At 60.9% G+C, this 24,735-nt stretch overlaps 1 protein-coding gene across 7 annotated transcripts; it reads left to right on the top strand.

Annotated features, from left to right (window-relative positions):
* Positions 1–1,726: 1,726 nt before the first annotated feature.
* On the top strand, positions 1,727–23,558 carry TRAF2 (TNF receptor associated factor 2). 7 transcript variants are annotated; one of them, XM_036261502.1, is made up of 12 exons: positions 1,727–1,778; positions 8,628–8,845; positions 9,383–9,461; positions 9,663–9,761; positions 14,324–14,485; positions 15,533–15,676; positions 16,224–16,298; positions 18,281–18,355; positions 20,309–20,638; positions 20,996–21,173; positions 21,523–21,671; positions 22,101–23,558. In XM_036261502.1, exons 2-12 carry the CDS (start codon positions 8,658–8,660, stop codon positions 22,317–22,319), a joined length of 1,698 nt encoding a protein of 565 aa, XP_036117395.1. In that variant the 5' UTR covers positions 1,727–1,778; positions 8,628–8,657; the 3' UTR covers positions 22,320–23,558. The 7 variants fall into 7 exon arrangements, with proteins under 7 accessions (XP_036117395.1, XP_036117398.1, XP_036117400.1 ...); XM_036261504.1 differs by lacking the exon at positions 1,727–1,778 and adding an exon at positions 7,955–7,973; XM_036261505.1 differs by lacking the exon at positions 15,533–15,676.
* Positions 23,559–24,735: the final 1,177 nt, after the last annotated feature.

Below are 24,735 nucleotides of genomic sequence, written 5' to 3'. Positions count from 1 at the left end.
GGTGGCTCCGGTCAGTGCTTCTGCAGGATCCGGGATCTGGAGGAGTGACATTCCCGGGAATCGCTGCAGAAGGGAGGCGGAGGATTTCCTGATTTTCCCCGGGAGGAAGCAGGTGTGCTGCTGCAGCTGACCCTCTTTACAACCAGAACGATTTCCTGCAGGGTTGCTGGTGGGTTCACAGCGGCTGGGAGGACAAACTCTAAAACACCTGAGAGCTCACACAGCCGAGGGGCGGCAGGTTTCCACGGCTGTTGTGGCCAACTTAGCCTTGAGTTCCTGGAACTTGTATCAGAGGTAGGGTCACCTGGCTACTGTCTCCCAGGGACGTAGTGTTTTGGGTTGGGGAATTCCGACGGCAAACCAAGCGATGACTTATGCCGAGTGACACAAGCACTTCTGATGCATGTAGACTGTTCACATAAGGTAACTTCAAGGTCGCCTGTGCAGTTGCTTCAGATGATCCCTGGGAGTGGAGGTGCTGGATGTGCTGTGTGACCTGGGGTAAGGAATCTTACCTCTCTGAGCTTCCTTTTTTTTGTTTTCTTCTGCAAAATGAAGAGCGCAGTCCCCCTCTTCCAACGCTGTTGTGAGACGAGATGCTGTCGGATACTTAGCAAAGCCTACGCTCCATGAGAGAGCGTCCATTTGGTCCCGACTCTCCCTTGGCACGAAACGGACTAGCCTCAGGACAACACTCTGCCTTCCCAGCGCTGCTCCTTTTTTTATTTTTCTGGCCAAGACCACTACCTTGTTTCCAGAGGTTTCCATTTGCATGCTCCACATTTCCATGTGTCTGCAGGCCGTGGTTTGTACCTTGTTTTGCTTTATTGGTAGTAAAATTCACATAACCTAAAATTCACCATTGAAACCGTACCATTTGTACATTCGTAATGCCGGGCAACCATCACCACTGTCTAGTTCTAGGACACTGAACTACCAGAGGAGACTTCGTCGCCTTCACATCCTTTATTTTTTTATTATCCTCCTCCGAGGATATTTTTCCATTTTTTGTTCAGATAGAGTGGGAGGGAGAGAGAGAGAGAGAGAGAGAAACATCAACGTGAAAGGGACACATCGAGTGGCTGCCCTCCCCACGACCCAACCAGGACTGGGGACAAACTGCAACCAAGATACAGGCCCTGAGCAGGAACCGAACCCCGGTCTCTCTGGACCGCAGGCCGACGCTCTAACTGCTGGGCCAAACTGGCCAGGGTGCCTTGCACCCTTTAAGTGAGCCGGGCCTTTTCCTGCTCTTTCTTAAGAACGTAACTCACGCTAGGGCCCTGCTCTGAGCCGGGAACTGGGGAGGCGAAGCCGCCGCCGCAGTGCCCTCGGCCTGGGCTTGATTGACCCTTCGTGGACACCGGCCAGGTTCTTGGGAGGTGAGAAGCAGCGAAGGCTTTGCTCTGGGATCCCGTCCTCTCTCGGCGCACGGCGCTCCACGGACACAGAACCCACAGAGCCACGAGGGCGTCCAGCAGGCTCCACTGGGGGAAACCCGGGAGGTGAATGAATGAAGTACTTACGTCGCGGCGGCTGCAACCAATCGACGCCCGCTGCGGCTCCTGCTTGCTCTTGGTAGGCTCTCGCGTCAGTCCGTCAGGAGGGCGGGAACGAGGAGGGGAAATGGGACCAATCGGCGCCCGCTGAGGCTTCCTGCGCGCTCCTGGTAGGCTCTTGTGTCGGTCCTTCAGGAGGGCTCGGGGGCGGGCCCGCGGCGGCGGCGGCGGCGGCAGCGGCTGGGCGGGCGTGCAGTTCGGGGCGCACGGTAACCGTTGGTGAGTGGAGCCGCGGGGGTCGACGTCGGGGTCCGAAGTCCGGGTCCGGGCTGGGGCGCGCCGCGCCGTGAAGGCCGGGCAGGGAGGCAGGTTGGCAGGTTGGCCGCCGCCCCCTGGCCGGAGGGGATTTTTCGGGGCGGGGAACCGGAAACTGAAAGTCGGAGCGCGGCCGGCGCAGGAAAGTTCGCGAACGCCCGCGGGCGCCGGCGGGGGTCCACGGCCCGGGGTCCCGGCCCGGGGTCCGCAGCGCGGGCTCACGGTGCAGGGCCCGGGCCCGGGCCGGCGGCGCGCCCTCGTCCCCGGCGCCGCGGCCTGGGCGTCTGGCCCGGCTCTCCCGACCCAGCGGCGGGCTGCCCTCCCCGTGGCCCGCTTCCTGCCCGCAGAGGGCTTCCCGACCGGTCGCGCTGTGGACGGGCTCCCGGGCGTCGGGGCACCTGCGGGGCCGCCTTTTCTCCCTGGCCGCCCCCGCAGCCCGTCTGGAGGGCCCCCCGGTGCCCCTGCCCGCGCCTCCCGCGCTGGCCGCTCAGCCCGCGCCCCGACTCCTTCCCCTGCGCGCCCCGGCCCCCGCCTCAGCCCCCCGTGCGCCGTTCCGGGAGCGCTCCTGTGTCGGTGGACACGAGGGAGCTGTCAGGGTGCCCGAGACCCGCCCGCAGCCCCACCCCTGCCCCGGGGGCCTGAGCCCGGGCCGGGATGGGGGGGCCGGGTGCGCTCGCTCTGGGCCTCCGGGAGCCTGGTGCGGGTCCCAGGATGAGAACGAGCCGGCGGTGGTGGTGCGGGCGTGCAGTGGGCTGGCTCGGGCGTCCGCGCGGGGGTCCGGAGTGGAGGCAGCTCCCCGGCGCCGGAGCCCGGAGTGGGGTCATCACTGACCGTGACAGTGGACGTCCCCGGACAGCTGCTCAGGAGGGGGGGCGTGCCGGCCCTGGCTCCCGCCCTGGGCGCACAGGGCCGCTGGTCACCGAGAACGGCGAGGTTTAGCTACTGTTACAGGTGTCGGTGGACGGCCCAGCCAGCTCCGAAGTCTTGCTTGAGGGGTTTTTCATTAATTGTTTTCCCCCGAGAGAGAGGAAGGGAGGGAGAGATGGGAACATCTACGTGAGAGAGAAACGTAATCGGCTGCCGCCTGCACGCCCCCAACTGGAGATGGAGCCCCGAACCCGGCCGTGCCCTGACCGGGAATCGAACCAGGACCTCTCAGTCCATGGGACGACCTCAATCCACTGAGCCACACGGGCCAGGCTGCTTTTTATTTATTTATTTATTTATTTTTTTATCCTCACCCGAGGACATTTTTCCATTTTTTGTTCAGGTAGAGTGGAGGGGGGAGAGAGAGGAACAGAGAGAGAGAGAGAAACATCGACGTGAAAGGGACACATCAAGTGGCTGCCACCCGCACGACCGACCAGGGCCGGGGACAAACTGCAACCGAGGTACATGCCCTTAGCGGGAACCGAACCCGGGTCTCTCAGGACCGCAGGCCGACGCTCTTACCGCTGAGCCAAACCGGCCAGGGCTGCTTTTTATTTTTTAAACAGTTTCATTGCAGTGTAATTTACATACCACAAAATTTATTATTGTTTTGCATTGGACAAACTACTAAGAACTTTTCTTTCTGTGTTTATTTGTTAGTCTTCAACCAAGGATACCCTTCCTTTGATTTTTAGAGAGCAGGAGGGAAGGAGAGAGAGAGAGAAACATCGATGAGAGAGAACATCGGTTGGTCACATCCAGCATACCCCCCGACTGGGGATTTGGCCCACAACCTGGGCATGTGCCCTGACTGGGAATCGAACTGGCGACCTCTTGGTGCATGATGGGTTGATGCGCAACCCCTGAGCCACAGCAGCCGGGCTGAGCTGCTTTTCTTAGTCTTGCCCCAGCAGCAGAAGCTGTCTGTCTCCAGCCCCAGCCCCTCTCAGCCCCCTGAGGCCGCAGCTACCCAGGCACTTGCTGTGATGTGGGCCTTGGCTCTGTGCCTGGTGGTCCTTTTGCCTGGGACAGCCTTGAATGTGCCTTCTGACATGCCCTTTCTGTGTCCCCCTGTGCCCCGACCTCTGCCACCTGAGGCTGTATTGTGCAGTGTGGTCCTGTCCACGCCGTTGGTAGTAATGCCATTTCCCCAGCACCACATGTGGTCATGGCAGGAGCTGGGAACGTCCCAGGCGAGCAGTGAGCGGTGTGCAGGCCACGCTGGTGCCTCTGCCTGCTGCCGGGGTGTGGAGGAGGGGCTTTCAGCTGGGTTCTCTCGTAACACTTTCTAAACTTACTGGGGAAACAAGGCCAAATGTCATTCCTCTGGGGACCTGAAGGAATATGTTGTTTCAACAGTAGGTGGGGGCTAGAGCACAGGATTTGCAGTGATCACGTGTTGCTGGAGAAAGCACTTTCTTTGGGAAGAAGAGGCCTTTTCACCTTGTGGTTTGATCAGGTTTGCACCCCCCTCGGTGGAAACACTAGCCTGCCTGCCCACCTGCCCACCAGCAGCTGGTGCACTGAGTGTGGCCTGGCAGGTGGGTTTCCACACAGCAACAACAGGGAAGCACAGGAAGGTCCTGGGAGGGAAATCCAGAAAAAAATATTCATAGGCCCCACGAGTCCAGGCCTGTGCTGGATGCTCCGGTCGTCCCTAAGTGCCAGACGTGTGTCCGCAGGGAGGGCGTGTTACTGTGCCACCACGGTGCCCCACCCCTGTCCAGAGGGCATAGTCTGGGCAGGGCAGAGGCAGGCTCAGCAGAAGCTGTCCAGGGTCTGAGCTGAGATGTGTCCAGCTTCGAGTAGGAGCAGGGTGGAGACCACATGCCCTGCAAGGGTGGAGGTGGCATTTGAGGCTGGTATCCCAAAGACTGGTTGTGATTTAAAGAGGCGAGTACACAGTGGGGGTGGGGTAGGAGGTGGAGTAGAGGGGTGACTCAGGTAGAAGGAATGGATAGCACAGGTTCCAGGAGTGGGGTGCCCCGTTTTGGACCAGGGCCAGTGGTGTGGATTAGTGGGTGTAGCAGTCAGAGCGCATGGCTGGGAGCCTGGGGAGCAGGGAGGGCACTCGTATACCCGCTGCACAGGGCTGGGTCCCTTTCCCCCTGCAGTCCCTGCCTCCTGGCGCTTATGTTCTAGAGGGACAGCCCGTGACACCAAGAAGACCAGAGGGCGGTGTGGTGGTGAGCTGTGCACTGCAGGAGGGAGGCGGCACAATGCCATTTTCTTTCTCTAATATATATTTCTTCTAAATTTGATTTTAGAGAGAGGAAGGGATAGAAATAGAGAAACATCAACGTGAGAGAAATATCGATTGGCTGCCTCCGACATATCCCCTACCGAGTACTGAGCCTGAAACCCAGGCATGTGCCCTGACTGGGAATCAAACCAGCGACCTTTTGGTGCATGGGGCAGTGCTCAGCCAACTGAGCCACACCAGCCAGGCACAGTGGTTTGTTTTTTTTTTTCATCCTCACCGGAGGATGTTTTTCCATTTTTTGTTCAGATAGAGTGGGAGGGAGAGAGAGGAAGAGACAGAGAGAGAAACATCGACGTGAAGGGGATACATTGAGTGGCTGCCTCCTGCACGACCCAACGAGGGCTGGGGACAAACTGCAGGCCGATGCTCTAACCGCCGAGCCAAACTGGCCAGGGCCCACAGTGCAGTTTTAATGGGGTTATCAGGAAGGTCTTCCTGAGAAGCAGGGAGGGCAGGTGGAGTTGGGGAAGCCTTGGGGGTCTGAGGGCGGAGCAAGAGTCCCAGTTGTGTGTCGAGGGCCCTCTGGAAACCGAACCCGGGTCTGTTGGCACTGTGTCCCCAGCAGTCTGGTGCTCCGCTGTCTGATCTGATGTCAGTCTGGGCAACACTGGATTGTTGTAATTATACAACCTGCTCTTGGGAGAGTCATTCACTGACCCCACTAAGCCATGCACACCCTTTGGTCACACAGCAGTGTCCAGAGCTTCTGCAGGGAAACGCCGAGTGACAGCCGCATGGGAGATGTGCGGGGGCGGGGGTGGGGGAAGGCTCCGGGTCCTCTCCAGCGTGCCGCCCTCCCCGCACCAAGATGTGTTCCTCCACCCAGAAGCTCTCTGAACCCTGTCCTGTGGGGTTTTTATGGGGGATCCATCTTGAAGCATGACTGGTCCACTCAGCGGCCATCAGCAATTAAGTCCATCTGCAGTCCCTCTCCCGTCCCTGGAGTTGGGGTGTGCTGGTGGTGCAAGGGGCTTGTGACTAACAAAAGATACTGCTCGGTCCCCATCACTCAGGATATCCCAGGGGTTTGGGGAGCTCTGTGCCAGGATCTGGGAAGAAGACCAGACAAACGTCCATTATATCACAGATCGCACCGCCAAAGTAACTGCTGTCCCAGCGTCCTTCATCATAGGTTGGCCCTGCCTGACCTTGACGCCGCAGGACTGAAGTTGCTCTGTGAGCGCTGCTTTGCGCCTCGTGGAAATGCCCCTAGCAAAGGAGGCTGCCGTGGGGAGTGCGTGGGAGCCCGTCTCGGGGAAGGTGTGAGTGGAAATCGCATGGCCGTGTGGGAGTCCCTGCACGTGGACAGAGTTTACAGTTCTCGTTTTTGACCACTTACCTCAGAGTCGGGGGTTGGAAAATAAAGCGGGAGCACGGGTGAGCTCTGACCCCCTTCGTGTGGCAGGGCGCTGTGACTGCTAAGTAGACAGGAATGGACAGAGAGGTCCAGGCCTAGCTGTGTGTTGGGGCCTTTCCCCATTTTTATCAGTGAAAAAGGTCAGCGTTTTTGTGTCTAATAGGAGTCAAACTCAATGGATTTGTACGGTGGGTTCAGTCTGTCACAGGAGCTGTGGTTAGTCGACCAGAAAGCCAGGCCTGGCTGCGTGCGGGTGGGGTGTCGACTAGAAGAAGAGAGCTCCGTCCGACAGACGCTGTGAGAAGCCATTCTGCTGGGCCAGCCACCTTCCTTCTGTTCACCTGTTTCCGTAGAAAACACCCTGACCAGGGTCAAATTTGACCTGAAGAATGTGGCCTTTTTTTTCTAGTGATATTTAAAATCCCTGCGTCTAATTAGTTTAGAGCCGTGACTTCAAACCACAAGCAGTTCACGGAATCGCTGTGGCGGTGTGGCCGGAAAAGCAGTAGACAGACAGGTGGAGGGCCTGTCCTGCAAGCACTGCCCTGGGTGCCTGGCTCCGGGGGGTGGCTGCGGGTCCTCCCTCTCCGGTGCCCTGGTCAGTGCTCATGGGCAGCAGGACTTAGAGTTTTTATTTTATTTTATTGTTCATTCTTCATTCAGGGACGTTTTTCTGTTTATCTTCAGATAATCTAAGTGGGAGGGAGGGGGAGAGAGAGAAACATTGATGTGAGAGAGAGACATCGACTGCTTGACTCTGTGAGACCCGACCAGGGCCGGGGATGAACCGCAACCAAGGTCCGTGCCCTTGGCCGAATTGAACCCAGGACTCATTGGTACTGTGGGGTGACGCTCTACCGCTGAGCCACAGTGGCCAGGGCAAAAGGTTTTCTTTTTGAGGGCCACCTTCTCTAGTGCTCCCTGTGCCACACAGGCTGGGAAGGAGGAGGTCGCCTGGTCGTCAGAGGGATGAGAGGGTCCACTGGGGTCCCAGGCGGCCCCGTGTGCAGACTGCAGGTGGACCTGTGAGTGAGTGAGCAAGAGACAAGTGTGCCCTTGTGCTGAGTGACCTTGGGCACAGCATGTGCCAGGTGATTGGGCGAGTAAGTGTAGGCTGTCAAAGTCCGTGAGCTGTGGAGTGCCATCAGGTGTGAGGCCTCGTCCGTGCCAAGTCCACTTGCCAAGACTCAGGGTGGCTTTGCCCAACAGCCCCCGCCTGTCGCTGTTTCCTGTGGCATGAGGCCAACGTGGGGCCGCGAGACAGCCTCAGGTGTCATCACTGCCCTGTGCAGACCCGGCTCCTGGAAACGCGTCGTTTCACAACGTCGTGGGCGTTCCAGGTGCGGGAAGGAAGGCTCGTCAGTGCTTGCAGAGGACCGGCGGTTTTCCTGGGCCAGGGGCCTGCCTGAAGGGACAGTGCTCGGTTCAGGGCTCCTGGGCACTCGGCCCTTTTCTTTTAATCCTCACCCGAGGATATTTTTTCCATTGATTTTTAGAGAGAGTGGAAGGGAGGGATGGCGTGGGAAGAGAAGCATCGATGTGAGAGACACACTAATTAGTTGCCTCCTGCAAGACCGTGACCAGGGCTGGAATCAAACCTGCAACCCAGGTATGTTCCCTTGACCAGAAATCGAACCCATGACCCTTTGGTGTGTGGTCCGATGTTCTAACCTAACAGGTACAATTTCTTTGGCTTTTTGAAATTGTGGGCATTGAACAGTGACTTCCATGTGAGGTTCCAAATCTCAGCGCTGTGGGACGCCCCCAGCCCCATCACCATCCTGCTCGCCTCGCCTTGGGGGCCTTGCCAAGGCTGCTGATGGCAGAGGGTGGGCCTGAAGTGAGAGGGCCTGTGGTGGCACCAAGCCGATGTGGGAGAGGCTGCTGAGTGGTGTGCCACCTCCCGGGTGCTGCCAGGCTGATGTGAGACCCATGGTAGAGGCCGTCCGCCATACAGCGTCATACTCACTGTAGAGTTTCAGGACACGGAGGACTGTTAATCACTAGTGGTAGCAGGAAGGTGGCATCCTCCATGCTCGGACACAGGCTGGTGATGTTAGGACAGCCCACTGGCCTTGGGGCTGCGGTGTGGGCAGGTGGCCACCCTGGCCAAGCCTTGGTTTTCCTGTTTGTGACAGGAGCTCAGAATGTACGGTCTCCCAGGCTTTCCAGGGTGCTCAGGCCGTGCTTCCCAGACGCACGGCCACCAGTCGGCTTGACAGCTTAGCGCCCGACCGCCCTGATGCACTCTGTTCTTCCCCAGGGCCTGGCGTTCTCGGGGGACGCGGCTCCCATGGCGGCAGCCAGCGTGACCCCTCCTGGCTCCCTAGACGTGCTGCAGCCCGGCTTCTCCAAGACCCTCCTGGGGACCAAGCTGGAGGACAAGTACCTGTGCTCAGCCTGTAAGAATGTCCTGCGCAGGCCCTTCCAGGCACAGTGCGGCCACCGCTACTGCTCGTTCTGTCTGAGTGGCATCCTCAGGTATGCGGGCGGGCGGCTGGTGCTGGGCAGCGGCTGGGGTTGGCCGCAGGGCCGCGCTGGCCAGGGGTGGCTCGGGCAGGCTGTGCCACAGGTGATCCCTCGCTGACGGCACGGGCTCCCTGCACACGGGAGCGGAGTTGAGTGTGACGATGGGTCCCGGCTGACGCGCCCTGTGTGGTGTGGGGCATAAGCGTGCCTTGCTGAGGGCAGTTTCTCCTGGACTCCTGGCACTGATGCGCAGACCGTTTAAAGTGCCGCGCTGGCGTGTCAGGCACGCTGCTCAGATCGCAGGCCTGCTGAGCCCCTGCGCGGGGCCTGCCGGGCCAGTCCGAGTGGGGCCTGGGCACGGGCGGGCCGCTGGCGCGTGAGCTGGGCGACCTGTTCTGGTCTCTGAGTGGGAGCGCCTCAGTGACGCTGGGGGACCGTCAGAGGAGCACCTCTCACCGTTCTGAACGTGACATCACGTGGACGTGTGCTCGTCTCTGGCGTGGGGACGCAGAGCGCTCGGAGGCCTCACGCGGCACCACCCTCCCCCAGCTCCGGGCCTCAGAACTGCGCCGCCTGCGTGCACGAAGGCATATACGAAGAGGGCGTCTCGATTTTAGAGAGCAGCTCGGTAAGTGGGGTCTTGAGGCAGAAATGTCAAAACGAACAGAAAACATTTTGCGTTTTCTTCACAACACCAAGGGTGGCTGGCTTCAGCAGCCAGAAATGGCCCTGCTGCCGCGCTGGCGTCCGGTGCGGACAGGCTCCCTGCAGAGGACAGGTCCCGTGGGCAGCCGCGGGCTGGGGCTTCACCACGCTGCTCTCTCCCCAGGCTTTCCCAGACAATGCTGCCCGCAGGGAGGTGGAGAGCCTGCCAGCCGTCTGCCCCAGCGACGGCTGCACCTGGAAGGGGACCCTCAAAGAGTATGAGGTAGGGCCTGCCTGTGCCGGCAGCACCCGGGGACGTCCCTTCCCACTCTCTGCAGTGCTGGAGCCCGCATGGCGCCTGCTGGGCTTACCTGTCCGTGTCTGTGAGGGGTCAGCTGGCACTTCCGATGTGCCCTCTTGGATACCAGTCACACAGAGCCGCTCCGTGGAGGCGTGGCCTCAGTTTCCTGTCTCTGGGGAGTAGGGGCGGAGGGCCTGTGCCCCCCGAGAGCTGTCCGGCGTGTGCAATCAGCCAGCTTTCTCGCTGGGTGGGCTTCTCTGTCGGATCCTCAGACAGCGCTTTCTCACTTTGAATTGTGTTGACATTGGGAATTGCAGAAGTCATGTGCACATTTGTCCTGGGTCACAGAATGGCACCTGGCCTGTGGTGGGCAGTGGCCTGTCTGTGCCAGGTGAGGTGGTTGTGTCCCAGCGTCAGCACATAGGGGTTTCTGTTTGATGGGCATGGAGGCTGAGAGGTACCGGAGCTCGTCCAGGTATCTGGTCACCTCTCTCAGTGAATGCCCTTTACGGTGACACCTCAGGTGGCTTTTTTTTTAATTCTCACCCGAGGACTTTTTTTTGTACTTATCTTCAGGTAGAGGGGAGGAAGAGAGAGAGAGAGAGAAACATTGATGCGAGAGAGACACACTGAGTGGTCGCCACCCACACGACCCCAACCAGGGCCAGGGACAAACTGCAACCGAGGTACATGCCCTCAGCAGGAACCGAACCTGGACTCTCCGGTCCACGGGCCGAACCGCTGAGCCAAACTGGCCAGGGCTCAGGTGGTTACTTGTACACAAGGGTCACAGTGGCCAAATGCCCACCAGCCTATGTGGCGTGTCCAAACCATGGAACATTATTCAGCCATAAAGAGGAAGGGAATCAGGTTACAGTGTGGACAGACCTAGAGGACGTTGTGGTCGGTAGGATGAGCCAGACACAGAAGGATAGATCTCATAGAATCCCACACCCATGAGGTAGGTCCCTGGACGAGGCCGAGTCATAGACAAGAAGTGCAGTGGTGGTGGCTAGGGACTGGGGGAGGGTGTAGTCAGCGGGGTAGGGTGGCAGGCTGTGCTCTGGAGTGGTGAGGCCTTGGTGCCACCAGTGCGGCCCCAGTTGGTGAGTCTGGGGGCTGTTTGTTAGGTGAGCTTCCTGGGCCACAGGCTGGGCTGGGATGGAGCCACCTGGGCAGTGGACAGCAGCGGGGGAAGTTGTGTGTTGGCCATCAGGTCTCCATCGGGACCCTGGGTTCCTGGCGGCCTCTCCCTTCTGCTCTCGGTCAGTGCACTGCACTGCGCACGCTCCCTGGACGGTCCTGCCTCACGGTCTTCAGGCTCCCAGCTGTGCTGTTCTGCCAGAGGAGCAGCAGGGCCGTGTCTGGGGAGGGGCTTCTGGGGGTGGACGAGATGTGCCGGGGCCTGGCGGACAGCTCAGACCTCCCCGCACCCTCCTGTGCCCTTTTGGGAGGGAGAGCCTTCTGCCCTGGTTGCCCAGAGGCCTCTGTGCCTGCCGCACCTGCACAGACAAGTGCTGTTTTGTGCCTGACCCTGCGGATGTTACTGTCCTGTGGCTGTTACTGCCCGGGTGTCCAGAGGGCCCTCAGTATCAGGTCTCTCCTGGGAGGGCGGGCCATGTGGGGCATGGGGCACTGTGCTGCCTTCGGAGAGGACTGAGATGCCTGGGGACAGGTGGACTAACCCCACTCCTGATTCCTCTGGGGTTTCTGCCACCTCCAGGCCTGTGGTGTGGGCAGTGGCTTCTCGGGTCTCTAGCTGAGAGCAGGGACCGAAGCCAGCCCTGGGCTCCTGCCACGGCCGGCAGGCATGCAGACTGGAAAGTCCCTGGCTGCCCCCAAGCTCCGGAAAGTCCCCGAGAGCTGGGTGTGGTCATGTGGGAGGTGGTGCTGCTCTGGGACACTCGCTGGCCGTGGCCTTTGGTATATTGACGAGGCCTCTCCTGGTGTAAGCGCTGTGGGTCTCCATGCACAGGTGCCCCTGCCTCTGCCACAGCTGGAGCCCTGCTGTCACCTCTGAGCTGGCTCGGTTGTCCTTGGGGCTGCTCAGAATTGGGGTGGCTTTGTGAGATGCTCACACCGCGGCACAGACGAGTGTGGAAAGATGAGGGAACCTTGTTTGGCCTTTGAATGCTTCTCCTCTGCAACGATGTCTAGTATTTTCTGAGAGCTCAGCGAGGTGTTTGTGGAGCCTGCTGGGCGCTTGCCGTGGCGCTGACCTACACACCGGCTGCCGGGAGTGAGGCGGGGCCGAGAGAGGACACGGCTGGCGGAGAGCCGCAGCTGGAGGGAGGCAGAGCTGGGTGTGCTCCCTCTCTGCTGTTTGCTTAAACATCTAGCTGGAATTCTGGTTGAATAAACGTTACTTTCTCTGATGTGTGTGCTTCTCTCTGAAGGTCTCCTGGGTGGAGCTGACGGAGCCTGTTCTGGCCTGTGCGGTGGTGGTGCAGTGTCCCTGCTGCAGACACGGGCCGGGGGTCGTGGGCAGTGCAGCCCACGATAGCCATGCGCTCTTGTCCCTGTGCAGACTCTCCAGGGTCCTTTCAGTCTGCCCATGTCCCTCCGAGGAGCTTATCTGCTGAGAGCACACTCTTCAGGGTCCCCCTGACCGGGAGTGCTGTGCCCAGATCTCTGCTGAGGCCCCTCTGGTTCGGAGGGGCTACTTGATGCACTCAGCGTGGCCCAGGCCGGGCCCTGCCTCAGTGCCAGCAGGGCAGGCAGATCCACAGCCCGAGACCTGGTGCACGGGGGGTGCAGGATGTGCTGTGGGGCTGAGCTTGGAGGAGGCTGTGGAGTGCGGGGCGGGGGAGGGTGCTTCCTGGGGAGGTGGAGCAGGGTGCAGGGAGCCAGGTCTCCCCTTGAGCAGCTGCAGCAGCGGGGAGTCCAGCCCAGTCCCATCCCTGCCTCGCCTGCCTTCATCCACTTGCCCGTCAGGCTGCCGCCGGGTCACCAGGGAGGCTTTCTGGGAGGTCAGTGTTTGGTCTGTGTGTGTCCTGGTAGGGGGTCCAGGGGACAGGATGCTTGCTCCGGGGGTGCGTGGGGTGGGATCCTGTGAGGAGGTGTGGGTACCACTGATCCCACATCTGAAGTGCCTGCACCATACGCTCCACACACAGGTCTCGAGTTCACCTGTCACTGCTGCTTGCTCCTGAGTGACACACTTCAGTCCCAGCAGCCAGCTCTCCCCGATGGAGACGCGGCTGTGTGGGTGCATGTCCTCGGGGCTGTGGGACTGGAGTGTCTGGGGCTCCCCTTGTGCCTCTCAAGGTCATGGTGTCTGTGCTCTGCAGGGTGCCCTGAGCTGCCCTGCGCTTGTGGGACCCACCGTGGAGGGTCTTCCTCCTCCAGCACATTCCCTCTCTCCACCCCACCCCCTAGGCACACAGGGACAGTCCTGCCTGACACTTAGCGTCATGCTCGGTAGAGAGGCTACGCACCCAAGGACAGTCCTGTGTGACCCCACTCATGAGGTCCTGCAGGACTCAGATCCACAGACAGGAAGTGGACAGTGGGGGCCGGGTGTTTCCTGGGACAGAGTCAGGTGGGAGGGGGACAGTCCTGGAGAGGGTGATGGCGGCTGCACCACAGTGAGCGCCCCTGACGCCACCGACTTGTGCACTGGGACGTGGTGGGGACCGTCAGTGTTTGTACTTGTCCACAGTAAAGAAACATAGCAGCCCTGGACGGTGTGGCTCAGTGGTAAGAGTGTCGGCTCATACACATAAGAGCTGCAGGTTCAATTTACGGTCAAGGGCTCATTCCTGGGTTGCAGGTTCGATCCCCAGCCCAGGTCAGGACGTGTGGGAGATAGCCGATCGATATTTCTCACATCGACGTTTCTTTCTCCCTCCCTCTACTCTCTAGAAAATCAATGGAAAAAATAATCCTCGGGTGAGGATTAACAAAGAAAAAAAAAGTGGCAAACAAATCTGCAGCTCCCTGCCCCCTGCCCCCGGCTCTCTTCTCTGTCTCATTCATTACAGACTTTTCCCAAGAGTTGCCTCCAGTTTCTGTCCTGTAGCTCAGCCCAGGGCCCTGCAGGGCTGGTTGGGCTCTGGGACCCACCTGTCCTTCCTGGTGCCTGTGGGGTTTCCAGTTCTCTCGGCAGAACTGCGTGGCTCCCAGCACCAGTCCGCACCGGTCCTTGTGTCGCTGCCCGTGGCTCTGCTGCCCCCCTCTGGTGCCCTCTCTTTGCTTCTGCCTTTCTGCACCTGTCCCCACCCCTCTCACTGTCCAGCCAGTGGTCCGTGGTCCCTGAACATCACTCGGAGCAGTCCCCCTGTGCCCCCGTGGTCAGGCGCAGGGAGGGATGTTCTGGGGTGGTGGTGTGGGTGGGGTGCCACCAGCTGGAGTTGGTCCTGACCTCTGACCCGGAGCAGGTGTCCTGGAGGGATGTTGAGTCTCAGCACCGGGGTGGTGGCCCTCGCCAGCACTGTGGGGCTGACCGAAGTGGGAGCCACGGCTGGGTGGCATCGACGGACGGGCGTGGCCTGGCTGCCAGTGTCCTGTGTGCGCCCTGGACACGTTGCTCCTTGTGCTGCCAGAGCTGCCACGAAGGACACTGCCCGTTCGTGCTGACCGAGTGCCCGGCGTGCAGAGGCCTGGTCCGGCTCTGCGAGAAGGAGCGGCACCTGGAGCAGGAGTGCCCCGAGAGGAGCCTCAGCTGCCCGCACTGCCGCGCCCCCTGCTGCCGGGCCGGCCTGGAGGTGAGGTCCCGCCACTCGTCCCGTCCCGTCCCGTCCCGTCCCGATGTGGGGCCACTCGTCCCGTTGTGGGGCCATGTGGGCGGCAGGGGGTTCCTGGTGGGGAACTTGGTTGGGTATGAAGTTGAAGCCGAGTCTTTTTTTTAATCTTTACCCAAGGATGTTTTTCCATTGATTTTTAAATTTTTTTAGAGAGAGTGGAAGGGAGGGGAAGAGAGAGAAACTGATGTGAGAGAGACACATGGATTGGTTACTTTCTACATGCGCCCTGACCGGGGCTGGGATGGAACCTGCAGCCAGGTGCTGCCCTTGACCGGGAAGCAAGCCTGCTTCCTTCAGTGTGCGGGCCGACGCCCTGACCCTGAGCTGCACCGGCCAGGGCAAAGCCGAGTCGTGTTAAGAAGCTGTTTTAGCCCTGGCCAGTTTGGCTCAGCGGTTAGAGTATCGGCCTGCTGTGTGGACAGACCCGGGTTTGGTTCCCGCTAGGGGCACGTACCTCGGTTGCAGTTTGTCCCCGGCCCTGGTTGGGTCGTGCGGGTGGCAGCCACTCGATGTGTCCCTTTCACGTCGATGTTTCTCTCTCTCTCTCTCTTCCTCTCTCTTCCTCCTACTCTATCTGAACAATAAATGGAAAAATGTCCTCAGGTGAGGATAAAAAAAGAAGCTGTTCTATTTTAGAAAAGTTCACACGCAGAAGGGCAGGCAGGTCACGCCCTGCACGGGGCTGTGTCAGTGTTGCCTGCCAGGCGGAGCCCAGCCTCCCAGGGACCAGATCCCTCCCACATTTCATGTCGCTGCATTCCAGGATTCTTCCAGGTGCCTTGTTTTTGTTTCTAGTTTTTACCCGAGGGTAGTTTTCCAATGATTTTTAGATGGAGTGGAAGGGAATGAGAGAGAGACATCGATCGGCCACCTCCCACACGACCCAGTGGGGGCCGGGGATCAAACCTGCAACCCAGGTACATGCCCTTGACCGGAATTGAGCCCGAGACCCTTCAGCCTGCAGGCTGATGCTCTAACCACTGCGCCAAAACCGCCTTATCTGTACAGAACTCTGCGTCCGTCACCACCACGTCTGAACTTGACGGTGACTCCTTATCATTGCTCGTCACACGTCTGAAATGTCTGTCACGGTCACTGATTGGCACCAGGACCCAGACGGTCCCACCTGCATTTAGCAGATACGTCTACGAGGTCTCTCTTCCTCTTCAGTGCTTCCCTGTGGGGTTTTTTCTTCACCACCTGTTTGTTGAAGAGGTGGCCAGTCTGTGTTGGCTGCTTGTGTTCCCGAGGTGTCCTTAGTAGTCCCTCCGTCTTCTTTCCCATGGACTGTCAGACACAGAGGCCTGGCAAGGGCAGCGTGTTGGGCGGATGCCAGGTGCCTTGCAGCATCGGCAGGGTCTCAGAGACGTTCCAGCGGGTCTGCCCCCAGCAAGTCCTGCCTGTCCCACCTCAGCCAGCACGGCCGTCTGCAACCCGGGCAGCCCTGTCTCAGTCAGGGCCGCGAGTGCTCCCGCCTCCCAAGTCACTGCCAGGGGCTCATCCTTGTCATGTCGCTCCGGCACCACCAGATGAGGACCCACCAGTGTCCAGCACCATCTCTGAGGTGGAGGGTCTTGGGGACCCCGGGCCCCTGGAGCTGAGGACAGGGACACCAAGTGCAGTGTGACTGGCGCCAGGCCTGCTGCTGGCACCGGCGTGTCCTTTGCCCACCTTGATGCTCTGACTGCTTCTCTTCAAGGCGCACCACGCCGTCTGCCCCAAGTTCCCCTTGACCTGCGACAGCTGCGGCAAGAAGAAGATCCCGCGTGAGACAGTGAGTGCACCTCAGACCTGCGAGGGCGCCTGGGCCTTGGCCGCGAGGGGCCTGCCGCGCGCCATGGGGTCCGCCCGGCACCTCAGACCTGCGAGGGCGCCTGGGCCTTGGCCGCGAGGGGCCTGCCGCGCGCCATGGGGTCCGCCCGGCACCTCAGACCTGCGAGGGCGCCTTGGCCTTGGCCGCGAGGGGCCTGCCGCGCGCCATGGGGTCCGCCTGGCACCTCAGACCTGCGAGGGCGCCTTGGCCTTGGCCGCGAGGGGCCTGCCGCGCGCCATGGGGTCCGCCTGGCACCTCAGACCTGCGAGGGCGCCTTGGCCTTGGCCGCGAGGGGCCTGCCGCGCGCCATGGGGTCCGCCTGGCACCTCAGACCTGCGAGGGCGCCTTGGCCTTGGCCGCGAGGGGCCTGCCGCGCGCCATGGGGTCCGCCTGGCACCTGGGGAGGAGTGTCGAGGTCGCCTCTGGGCCCCTTTCCCATTCAACTTTGGTGACAGAAACAAACAAGCTTGGGCAGTGGTAGAGCACACAGTACAACCCCAGGGACTCCTGAGGTTCGAGGGTGCAGGCCTGCCGCCTCCATCCCTCTCCTCCGACCCACAGCGCCAGTTCAGCACGGGCGGCGGGAATCCTGGCCCTGTGTCAGGACAGTACGCTGTGGGTCTGTCCTGGTCACTCCGCTCAGGCTTTATCTCCTGGGTTCCTGTGCAGACAAGCAGTCTCGGCTCACTGTGCCCGACTGCTCATCCCGGGCAGCACCCAGCCCGCCCCTGGGAGGCGGTGGGTCTGCCTGGTCTCGGCACGTGTGGTCTGAGGGCACAGGCTGCCGTTCAGCTCAGTTCTTTCTTTTGCCTCTGAGCCTCTGAGTTGCTACTTTAGAAACTGTCTTGTAGCAGTTTTGTGAAATGGTCACATGGCTCCAGAGTGAAAACCAGGAAGAGGGGGCATTCTGAGAAGTCAGGGGAATGCAGCTTGTCAGCTCAGACCCCGCCCCGGGCTGTCCCTCTCAGTTCAGAAACCTGTGCCCGTCAGCAAAGGACCTGGGTCCCCGACCTGCCAGCAGAGTGTCATGTCTGACCTCAGGGTCTCACCCGTGTGACGGTGAGAACTGTCTCGGGTCGTCTCGATTTGCATTTCTCGACTGTGAGCGTGGTTGAGCGCTTTGGCTTCCAGCTCATGGGCGCTTCTCTTTCATCTGACTAAGAATTCTCCGCACCTGCCCAGCTCTTGGCGGGGCTTGTGGTCTGTCTGTCCTCTGTGTAGGGTTCTGTCAGGGACTGAGTCGCCGTCACTTGCCCTTTTCCTTTGCTAGCTGGTGGTTTTGCTTGGGGAGTTCCTGTGAAGGTTCCCCTGCTGCTGCTGATCGTCAGAGGCAGCCGTCTCCCCTCTGGAGGTCAGGTTTTCTCACGTCCCTGGTGGATGGCACAGGAGGGACCACTTCTAGGTGTCCCGTGGCCATCCCACTATGGGAGCGTCGGTCTGCGTCCTTCTTGAGTTCAGGTGCTGCGTGTGTGCAGCCGCCCTCTCGGGTCTCTGTTCTGCTCCATGGGTCTCAGTGTTGTCCTGGCCGGCACCACACTAGGTCAGCATGGGTGTCTGGTTCCTCCTCTTTTCAGCCTTGGAAACCAGGCTCCTGGCTCCAGGGCCTGTGGCCTCAGACACGCTGCGTCCCACAGACTGGGGTGGAGGAGCCGGGTCTCCACAGGTGCCCTGAAGTGTTGGCCCCTAGGCTGCACCCAACCCCGTTATGGCTGCCCTGAGCATGTGTGTGCGTGTGTGAGCGCATGCGTGTGCGTGTGTGGGTGTGTGAGCGCGTGTGTGCGCGCATGTGTGGGTGTGTGAGCGCGTGTGAGCATCATTGGCTCTGAGAGTTGGCTGTTGGCTTTGGTCAGATGAGAATGGAAAAAGAAGGTCGGGTTGGCCAGTGACCCCGTGAACTCTGACCCGGCTGAGAAGTGCGGCATCCATGACGCACGGTCTTCTAGTTTCAGGACCACATCAGGATGTGCGGCAAGTTCCCAGTGCCCTGCCGATTTCGTGACGTTGGCTGCCCTGAGATGGTGAGTCCAGGTCCTCTTGGGAGTCCCCGTCTCCTGCACCGTGTGCCCCCTTCCCAAACCTGCTTTGCAGTGACCCCTACTGGCCTCTTGTTTGCTCCCACCTGCCCAGCTGCCTGTCCTCCACTGCCTGGCCCTCAGGTGCCCAGCCTCAGGCCCCAGGCTGCTCTTCCCCTCCCCTTCCACTAATCTCCACCGCCCAGTGGCCCCAGCCCTGACCACTGCCATCTGCCTTGCACATCTGACACCCTGGGGCATCTCAGACCTCAGCCACGTGCCAGTCCTCCACCTCTTCCAAGAGGAGCACCTTGGTTCACCCAGCCATTCTGGCCGAAAGCCCAGCAGTCCTCCTGGACCCTCTGTCTCCCATGTCACGTCCAGGGAGCCAGAAGATGCTCCACTCTTCCTAGGCACAAACGGGTCCGGGGCTCCACCTGCCTTCCCACCTCCCCCACCTCCCCAGCTCACCTCTGCGGCCTGCATGGCCCTTCCTGTGTGACCTGGGCCCTGGCTGCCTGTGACCTCATCTCCGCCATAGTCACTGGCCTGGCTGTCCTCCAGCCCACTGATCTCTCACCCCACGACCTTGACCCACCTCCTTTCTGCACATCGCTCACCTGCCACTCTCTGTGCATCTCCCTCCTGCCTGACACCTCTCTGTCCATGTGGCCTTGCCCTCCTTTCCCTGACTATTCTGTGCCTCCCGCCCCCAGCAGGCCTGGAGCCTGCTCCTCCCTGGTGGGTGTCCCAGCAGCTCTTCTCGGGCTGTTCCCTGAGGCAGTGCACAGGGCCACGCCCTTCTTCCCTTCAGTCTGTCTCTCTCGCTTTCTGTGTGGCTCGGCGCTGGTCCCTGCGGCCTTGTTTCCTGGTGCAGGATTGTTAGGGCCTCAGTGGTCCGCGTGGACACATTACGGCTCTGGCTCCGGCTAAGGTTTTGAGTTACACTGATCTCGTTGGTCTGACCCTGGACCTCGGGCCCACGCACAGCAGTAGCTGGCTTTTCTTTTTTGTTTTTAATCCTCACCATTTATCTCAGATGGAGTGTGAGGGAGGGAGAGAGAAACATCCATGTGAGAGATACACACCGACTGGTTGCCTCCTGCTTGACCCTGACCAGGGCCAGGGATGGACCGCAACCGAGGTATGAGCCTTGACTAGAATCGAGCCCGCGACTCCGTCGGAGGGCCGACGCTCTAACCACTGAGCCAAACTGGCCAGGTCCAGCTCGCTTTTCTGTGTGCTCTGTGCCCAGTGGGCCCCGTGGCTCCCTGGAATGCCTGGGGCTCCTGCCTGGGCGCCACGGATCCCCTCCCTGGGACGGGGGCGCCTCACATGCAGGTTCATGGCTCCTTTGTCCTGTTGATTTGTTGCGTGTCGGACATTCTAACATGCTGTGGAGGTTTGGCAGAAATTGGCTGCGGAGTCAGCTCTGTGTAGTAGAGACTGTTTGACGATGCTTATCTTTTTTCCCTTTATTGATTTTATAGGAAGGGAGAGGGAAAGAGCTAGAAACATTAATGAGAGAGAACTCGATTGGCTGCCTCCTGCACGCCCCCCACTGGGGATCGGGCCCACAACCTGGGCATGTGCCCTGACCGGGAATCAATCGAACTAGTGACCTCTTGGTGCAGGGTCGACGCTCTGAGCCACTGAGCCATGTGAAGGCGCTTTTTTTTATTGCCCTCCCTCCAGCCCCATGGTGGGGGCTTTGCTAACGGTGTAGTCTTCCGTTACTCTAAATAGAAACCAGTGAGTTAGCAGGAAGGTTTGTATCTCAAACTCGACTGCCGACAGCGACAAGGGAAATGCTGGCAGGCAGGCAGGATGGAAAGGTCACTAGCATGTGTCATCGCCTCACTTTCTGGCATTGTGTGCTCTGCTGAGGCTGGGGCGGGGGTCCCCAGGCCAGGGCTGCGTGCAGGCGCGGAGAGCAAGCTCCCTGTGTGGTCTCCGCAGGTGGAGGGCGAGAAGCAGCAGGAGCATGAACTGCAGCAGCTCCGCGAGCACCTGGCCATGATGCTGGGCGCGCTTCTGGAGACCAAGCACCTGTCCCTGGGCTGCAGCGAGGCAGGCGGCTGGGAGGCTGGCCCACTGGGCCCGGGGCTGGCGCTCTCCAAGGCTGCAGAGCTCCTGCGGAGGTGCGAAGCCTTGGAGAGGAAGACGGCCACCTTTGAGAACATCGTCTGCGTCCTGAACCGGGAGGTGGAGAGGGTGGCCATGACGGCCGAGGCCTGCGGCCGGCAGCACCGGCTCGACCAGGACAGGATCGAAGCCCTGAGTAACAAGGTGTGTGCCTGGGCCAGGGCGGTGCCATCAGAGCCAGGGCTCTGGCACTGCTGCCTCTGCCTGTGCGCAGAGCCCTTCCTGACCCTGGTCACCAGTGGGCCTGGCTCAGGACCCGGCTGTGGGACATGTGCCTTGCACTCTGGCAGGATAGCCCTCGAACCCCGGGCCAAATGGGGCGGGGTCTCGTGGGGACGGAGCCGACCTGAGAGGCTGCCTTGGGGACTCCTCAGGAGCACGGGGAGACGAGGAGAGATGGGTGGGGGGGTGATTTTGTAGCGATCTCCTGGAGATGAGGGTGGTCCATGGAGCAGCTGGGCAGGCCCACAGCCCCACGTCCCCCGGCTCCCCGCGCCCCAGGTGCAGCAGCTGGAGAGGAGCATCGGCCTGAAGGACCTGGCGATGGCTGACCTGGAGCAAAAGGTCCAGGAGATGGAGGCATCCACCTTTGACGGGGTGTTCGTCTGGAAGATCTCAGACTTCGCCAGGAAGCGCCAGGAGGCCGTGGCTGGCCGCACCCCCGCCATCTTCTCCCCAGGTGCTGCTCTGGGACTTGTGCCCCACCTGCTGTCCCGGGTGCCCCTCCCCCCCAACTGGAGTCGCCCAGTAACACCGGGCGGGGGCTAGGTGGCGAGTCCTCCTGTGGTGGGAGTCCCCAGGACTCAGCTCCCTGCCCTGCGGTCACTGTGCCCCTCTTGGCGTGGCCATCAGGAGGGGCTGCTGTGCCAGACGGGACTCCTCACGCCAGGCTTGTGCCCAGTGCACCCTGCATCTCGCCGCTGCTGCCCTCACGCCCCTTCCACCCCAGCGGCGGGTCTCCCGAGGGCAGTGTGCGGAGGGCGGACGAGGCTGTCCTCTGTCCCCGCCTTACCACCCTCCCCCCACAGCCTTCTACACCAGCAGGTACGGCTACAAGATGTGTCTGCGCGTGTACCTGAATGGGGATGGCACTGGGCGCGGCACACACCTGTCTCTCTTCTTTGTGGTGATGAAGGGCCCCAACGACGCCCTCCTGCGCTGGCCCTTCAACCAAAAGGTGTGCAGGCCGTCCTGCGGCTAGGGCCCTGGGAGCCCACGGGCTGGCGAGGTTTGGGGCTGGCGCTGGGGCTCCTGGCCCCAGGGCGTGCATGTGGGCACTGTCACCACGCCCTCGGTAGTCGCCGGCTCCACAGCCACCAGGACCACCAGTGGAACGTGCCTCCTTGGAGAGCCTGTGTCAGAGGAAGGGCACAGCTCGGCCCTCCCTGGGTGTGGCTGCACCCTTGACACCTCGAGCGATTGGAGGGTTAGGGACGGTGCTCGCGGAGGAGGTGGTGGCGGAGCAGAGCGCAGGCAGGGTGGCCTCTCCTGAGCGCTGGTCATAGTGCGAGGCTCGGAAATGCCGGGACGGGCACTGTCCCCCGAGAGGCTGACCCTGCGGATGGCAGCCAGGCTCAGGCCGGCCCTCCCGGCACTTTCCTCCCAGGTGACCCTCATGCTGCTTGACCAGAACAACCGGGAGCACGTGATTGACGCTTTCAGACCCGACGTGACCTCGTCCTCCTTCCAGAGGCCGGTCAGTGACATGAACATTGCGAGCGGCTGCCCCCTCTTCTGCCCTGTCTCCAAGATGGAGGCCAAGAACTCCTATGTGCGCGACGACGCCATCTTCATCAAGGCCATCGTGGACCTGACGGGGCTCTAGCCGCTTCCCGCTTGGATAGGGGCCAGGGCACCTGGCCAGGGCCTTGGTGTCAGCTGCCGTGCTGGGCCTGAGCCTTGCTGCGGTGGGCAGGCGCCGAGCTCCGCCCTGTCCTGTGGGGAAGGAGCCGCCTCCAGGGGAGGGCGCTCAACCCCAGGTTGTGGCTCGGCCGTGAGCCTGGAGAGCCGCCTGCAGGCTGTCCTGTGGGCACTCGGAGTGCTCGCCACGCAGCAGGAGCGCGGAGCAAGGCGAGCAGAGCACACGTGGTCGCGAGAGGTGGGCCACCGCAGCGAGGAGCCCCCAGTGCCTGGTCCCACCCTTCGACCCTGGAGGGAGCGACAGCCTCGGGCCTGGCCGTGGCCCTGAGGGGACCTACTGTGTCAGCCTGGCCAGGCCAGCGGCGGGGAGGTGGCTCGTCCTTCGAGGATCCTGTCTGCTGCCCTTGTGGCATGTGTGGGGTGTACGTTCAGTCTCCCCAAGAGACGTGTCTGCTGCCCCGTCAGGCCACGGGGAAGTCGTTATTAAATCGTTAAATCTCTGTGGTAGTGCTGTTCATTTGGCTTCAGCCAGGGTGGTGGCCCTCGCCGGGACTCCTTCCTGGTCTCAGCCCCGCCTGTCCCCAGCTCAAGCAGCCATGTGGGCTCCAGCACTGCAGCTCACTCTGCAGGCCTGGCGACACTGGCGCTTCTGTCTTCTGGAATGTTCTTTGCTGGTTGGCTCCTCCCTCAGACCGTCCTACAGGCTGCCATGAGAGCGGGACCATAGGTTCCCTGTCCTGGGTCCACCCCATGGAGCGCGCAGGGACCTTAGCTGGGCGAACAGCCAGTGGCTGTGTTGGTGTTTGGGGGTCAGTCAGCGGCATTGCCCACCCCCCGCCCCACAGCAGGACTTCTCAACAGCTGCAGACCCCCGGCGTGGACTGACCACAGTGGGCCTCGGTAGACCTGCTTAGGGCCTCCGCCTCTTGAGGGGGGGCTGTCATTCTCAGGACCTGTGAGCGAGGCTGGCTCGCCGCCTGGGCATCTGCAGAGAGAACCCTTCTGACACCTGAGCGCCCTGCACACTGCCCCTCGTCTCCCGAGCAGTTCAGGACAGGACAGCACGTGTCCCCTGTCCACACGCGGTGGAGCAGTTGAGGTTGCAGGTCCCCTTCCCAAGGCACCGTCCTCACCAGTTTGATGTGTTTAAATTTTCTTTCACTGCCCTGGCCGGTTTGGCTCAGCGGTTGGAGCGTCGGCCTGCGGTCCAGAGAGACCCGGGTTCAGTTCCTGCTAAGGGCGCGTACCTCGGTTGCACTTTGTCCCGGGCCCTGGTTGGGTCGTGCGGGTGACAACCACACGATGTGTCCCGTTCACGTCGATGTCTCTCTGTGTCTCCCCCACTCTATCTGAACAAAAAATGGAAAAATGTCCTTGGGTGAGGATACAAAATAAATAAATACATTTTCTTTTACTGTTTCTTGATCCACAAACAAGACTGTTACATTGTGTAAAACGTGCTAAGACTCAAGACAGTCATGGGCGGATAGCTGTCCTCCCCGGTTGAGGACCTGTGGTGCAGATGTGCACGCGCCCGGGGACGGGCTGCCCGCCCTGTGGGTGTCTGCTCTCCTAGGGCCACGGGGAGCGGCCCGCCTGTCCTGTCCGTCTGTCTGCTGGGTTGTTGGTCTGCCTGCCTGTGGGTTGGAAGCCTTGCTGATGTTCCTGGGCCTGTCCTTGGTGGTGCTGTGGAGCTGCGTGGTGGCGGTGCAGAGAGATTTAAAATCAGACGCGAGCCTTGGACAGTCTTCTTGACCAGCCATTGGAGAATCCCTGCCCTTCCCCAGGGTTGGAAACGCCCTCGTGTTCTCTTCTGGTGGTTTTAACGTCTTGTCTTTAACGTTGAGTTTGATTGGAATTTGTATCAGTGTGTGCGTGTGTGTGTGTTTTCTCGTTAGGTCAGTTGTGGTTATACACCGGTGGATGAGTGAGCCCGAGCAGTAAAGGGAGAGAAGGGTTCAAGTACAGGCCCTGCCCCACAGGCCTCCCTTGCTCCCTGAGGCAGCGGGTGCCCGGCCCTCGCCCCCTGCAGGGGGAGGGTCTCTGTCTGGAGAACTTGCAGGAGCTTAGGACTGCGAACGCCGCCCTCACTGAGTGACTCCCGTGGGGAGACCAGGCCCCTGGAGAAGCCGCGTGTCCGAGGAAGACCCGTGAGCAGGCCTGCTGCAGCTGCCTCGCCACCTTCGCACCCTCGCTGCAGGACATGCACCCCAGCCCGATAACCACTGGCCCACCTGCTGCCATGGATTTGCCTGTTCAGGACCTTCAGATGAGCAGAGTCGCGATGTGGCCTGTCTGGCATCTTTGAGCCAGAACTTTGAAGGTTCGAGGGCAGGGGCAGCATCTTGCCTTCCAGGGCTGGACAACACCACGCGTCTTCC

This window comes from Molossus molossus, unplaced genomic scaffold, assembly GCF_014108415.1.
Source record: "Molossus molossus isolate mMolMol1 unplaced genomic scaffold, mMolMol1.p scaffold_m16_p_14, whole genome shotgun sequence".
Lineage (NCBI taxonomy): Eukaryota > Metazoa > Chordata > Mammalia > Chiroptera > Molossidae > Molossus > Molossus molossus.
Note: the sequence above shows the minus strand (reverse complement) of the source record. Positions and strands in the feature narration are given on the sequence as shown.

Coding starts and splice junctions, on each gene's coding strand:
- TRAF2 (XM_036261502.1), top strand. CDS start 8,658: ATGGCGGCAGCCAGCGTGACCCCTCCTGGCTCCCTAGACGTGCTGCAG. Junction 15,677..16,223: donor TTAGCAGATACGTCTACGAG/GTCTCTCTTCCT, acceptor CTTCTCTTCAAG/GCGCACCACGCCGTCTGCCC. Junction 18,356..20,308: donor ACGTTGGCTGCCCTGAGATG/GTGAGTCCAGGT, acceptor TGGTCTCCGCAG/GTGGAGGGCGAGAAGCAGCA.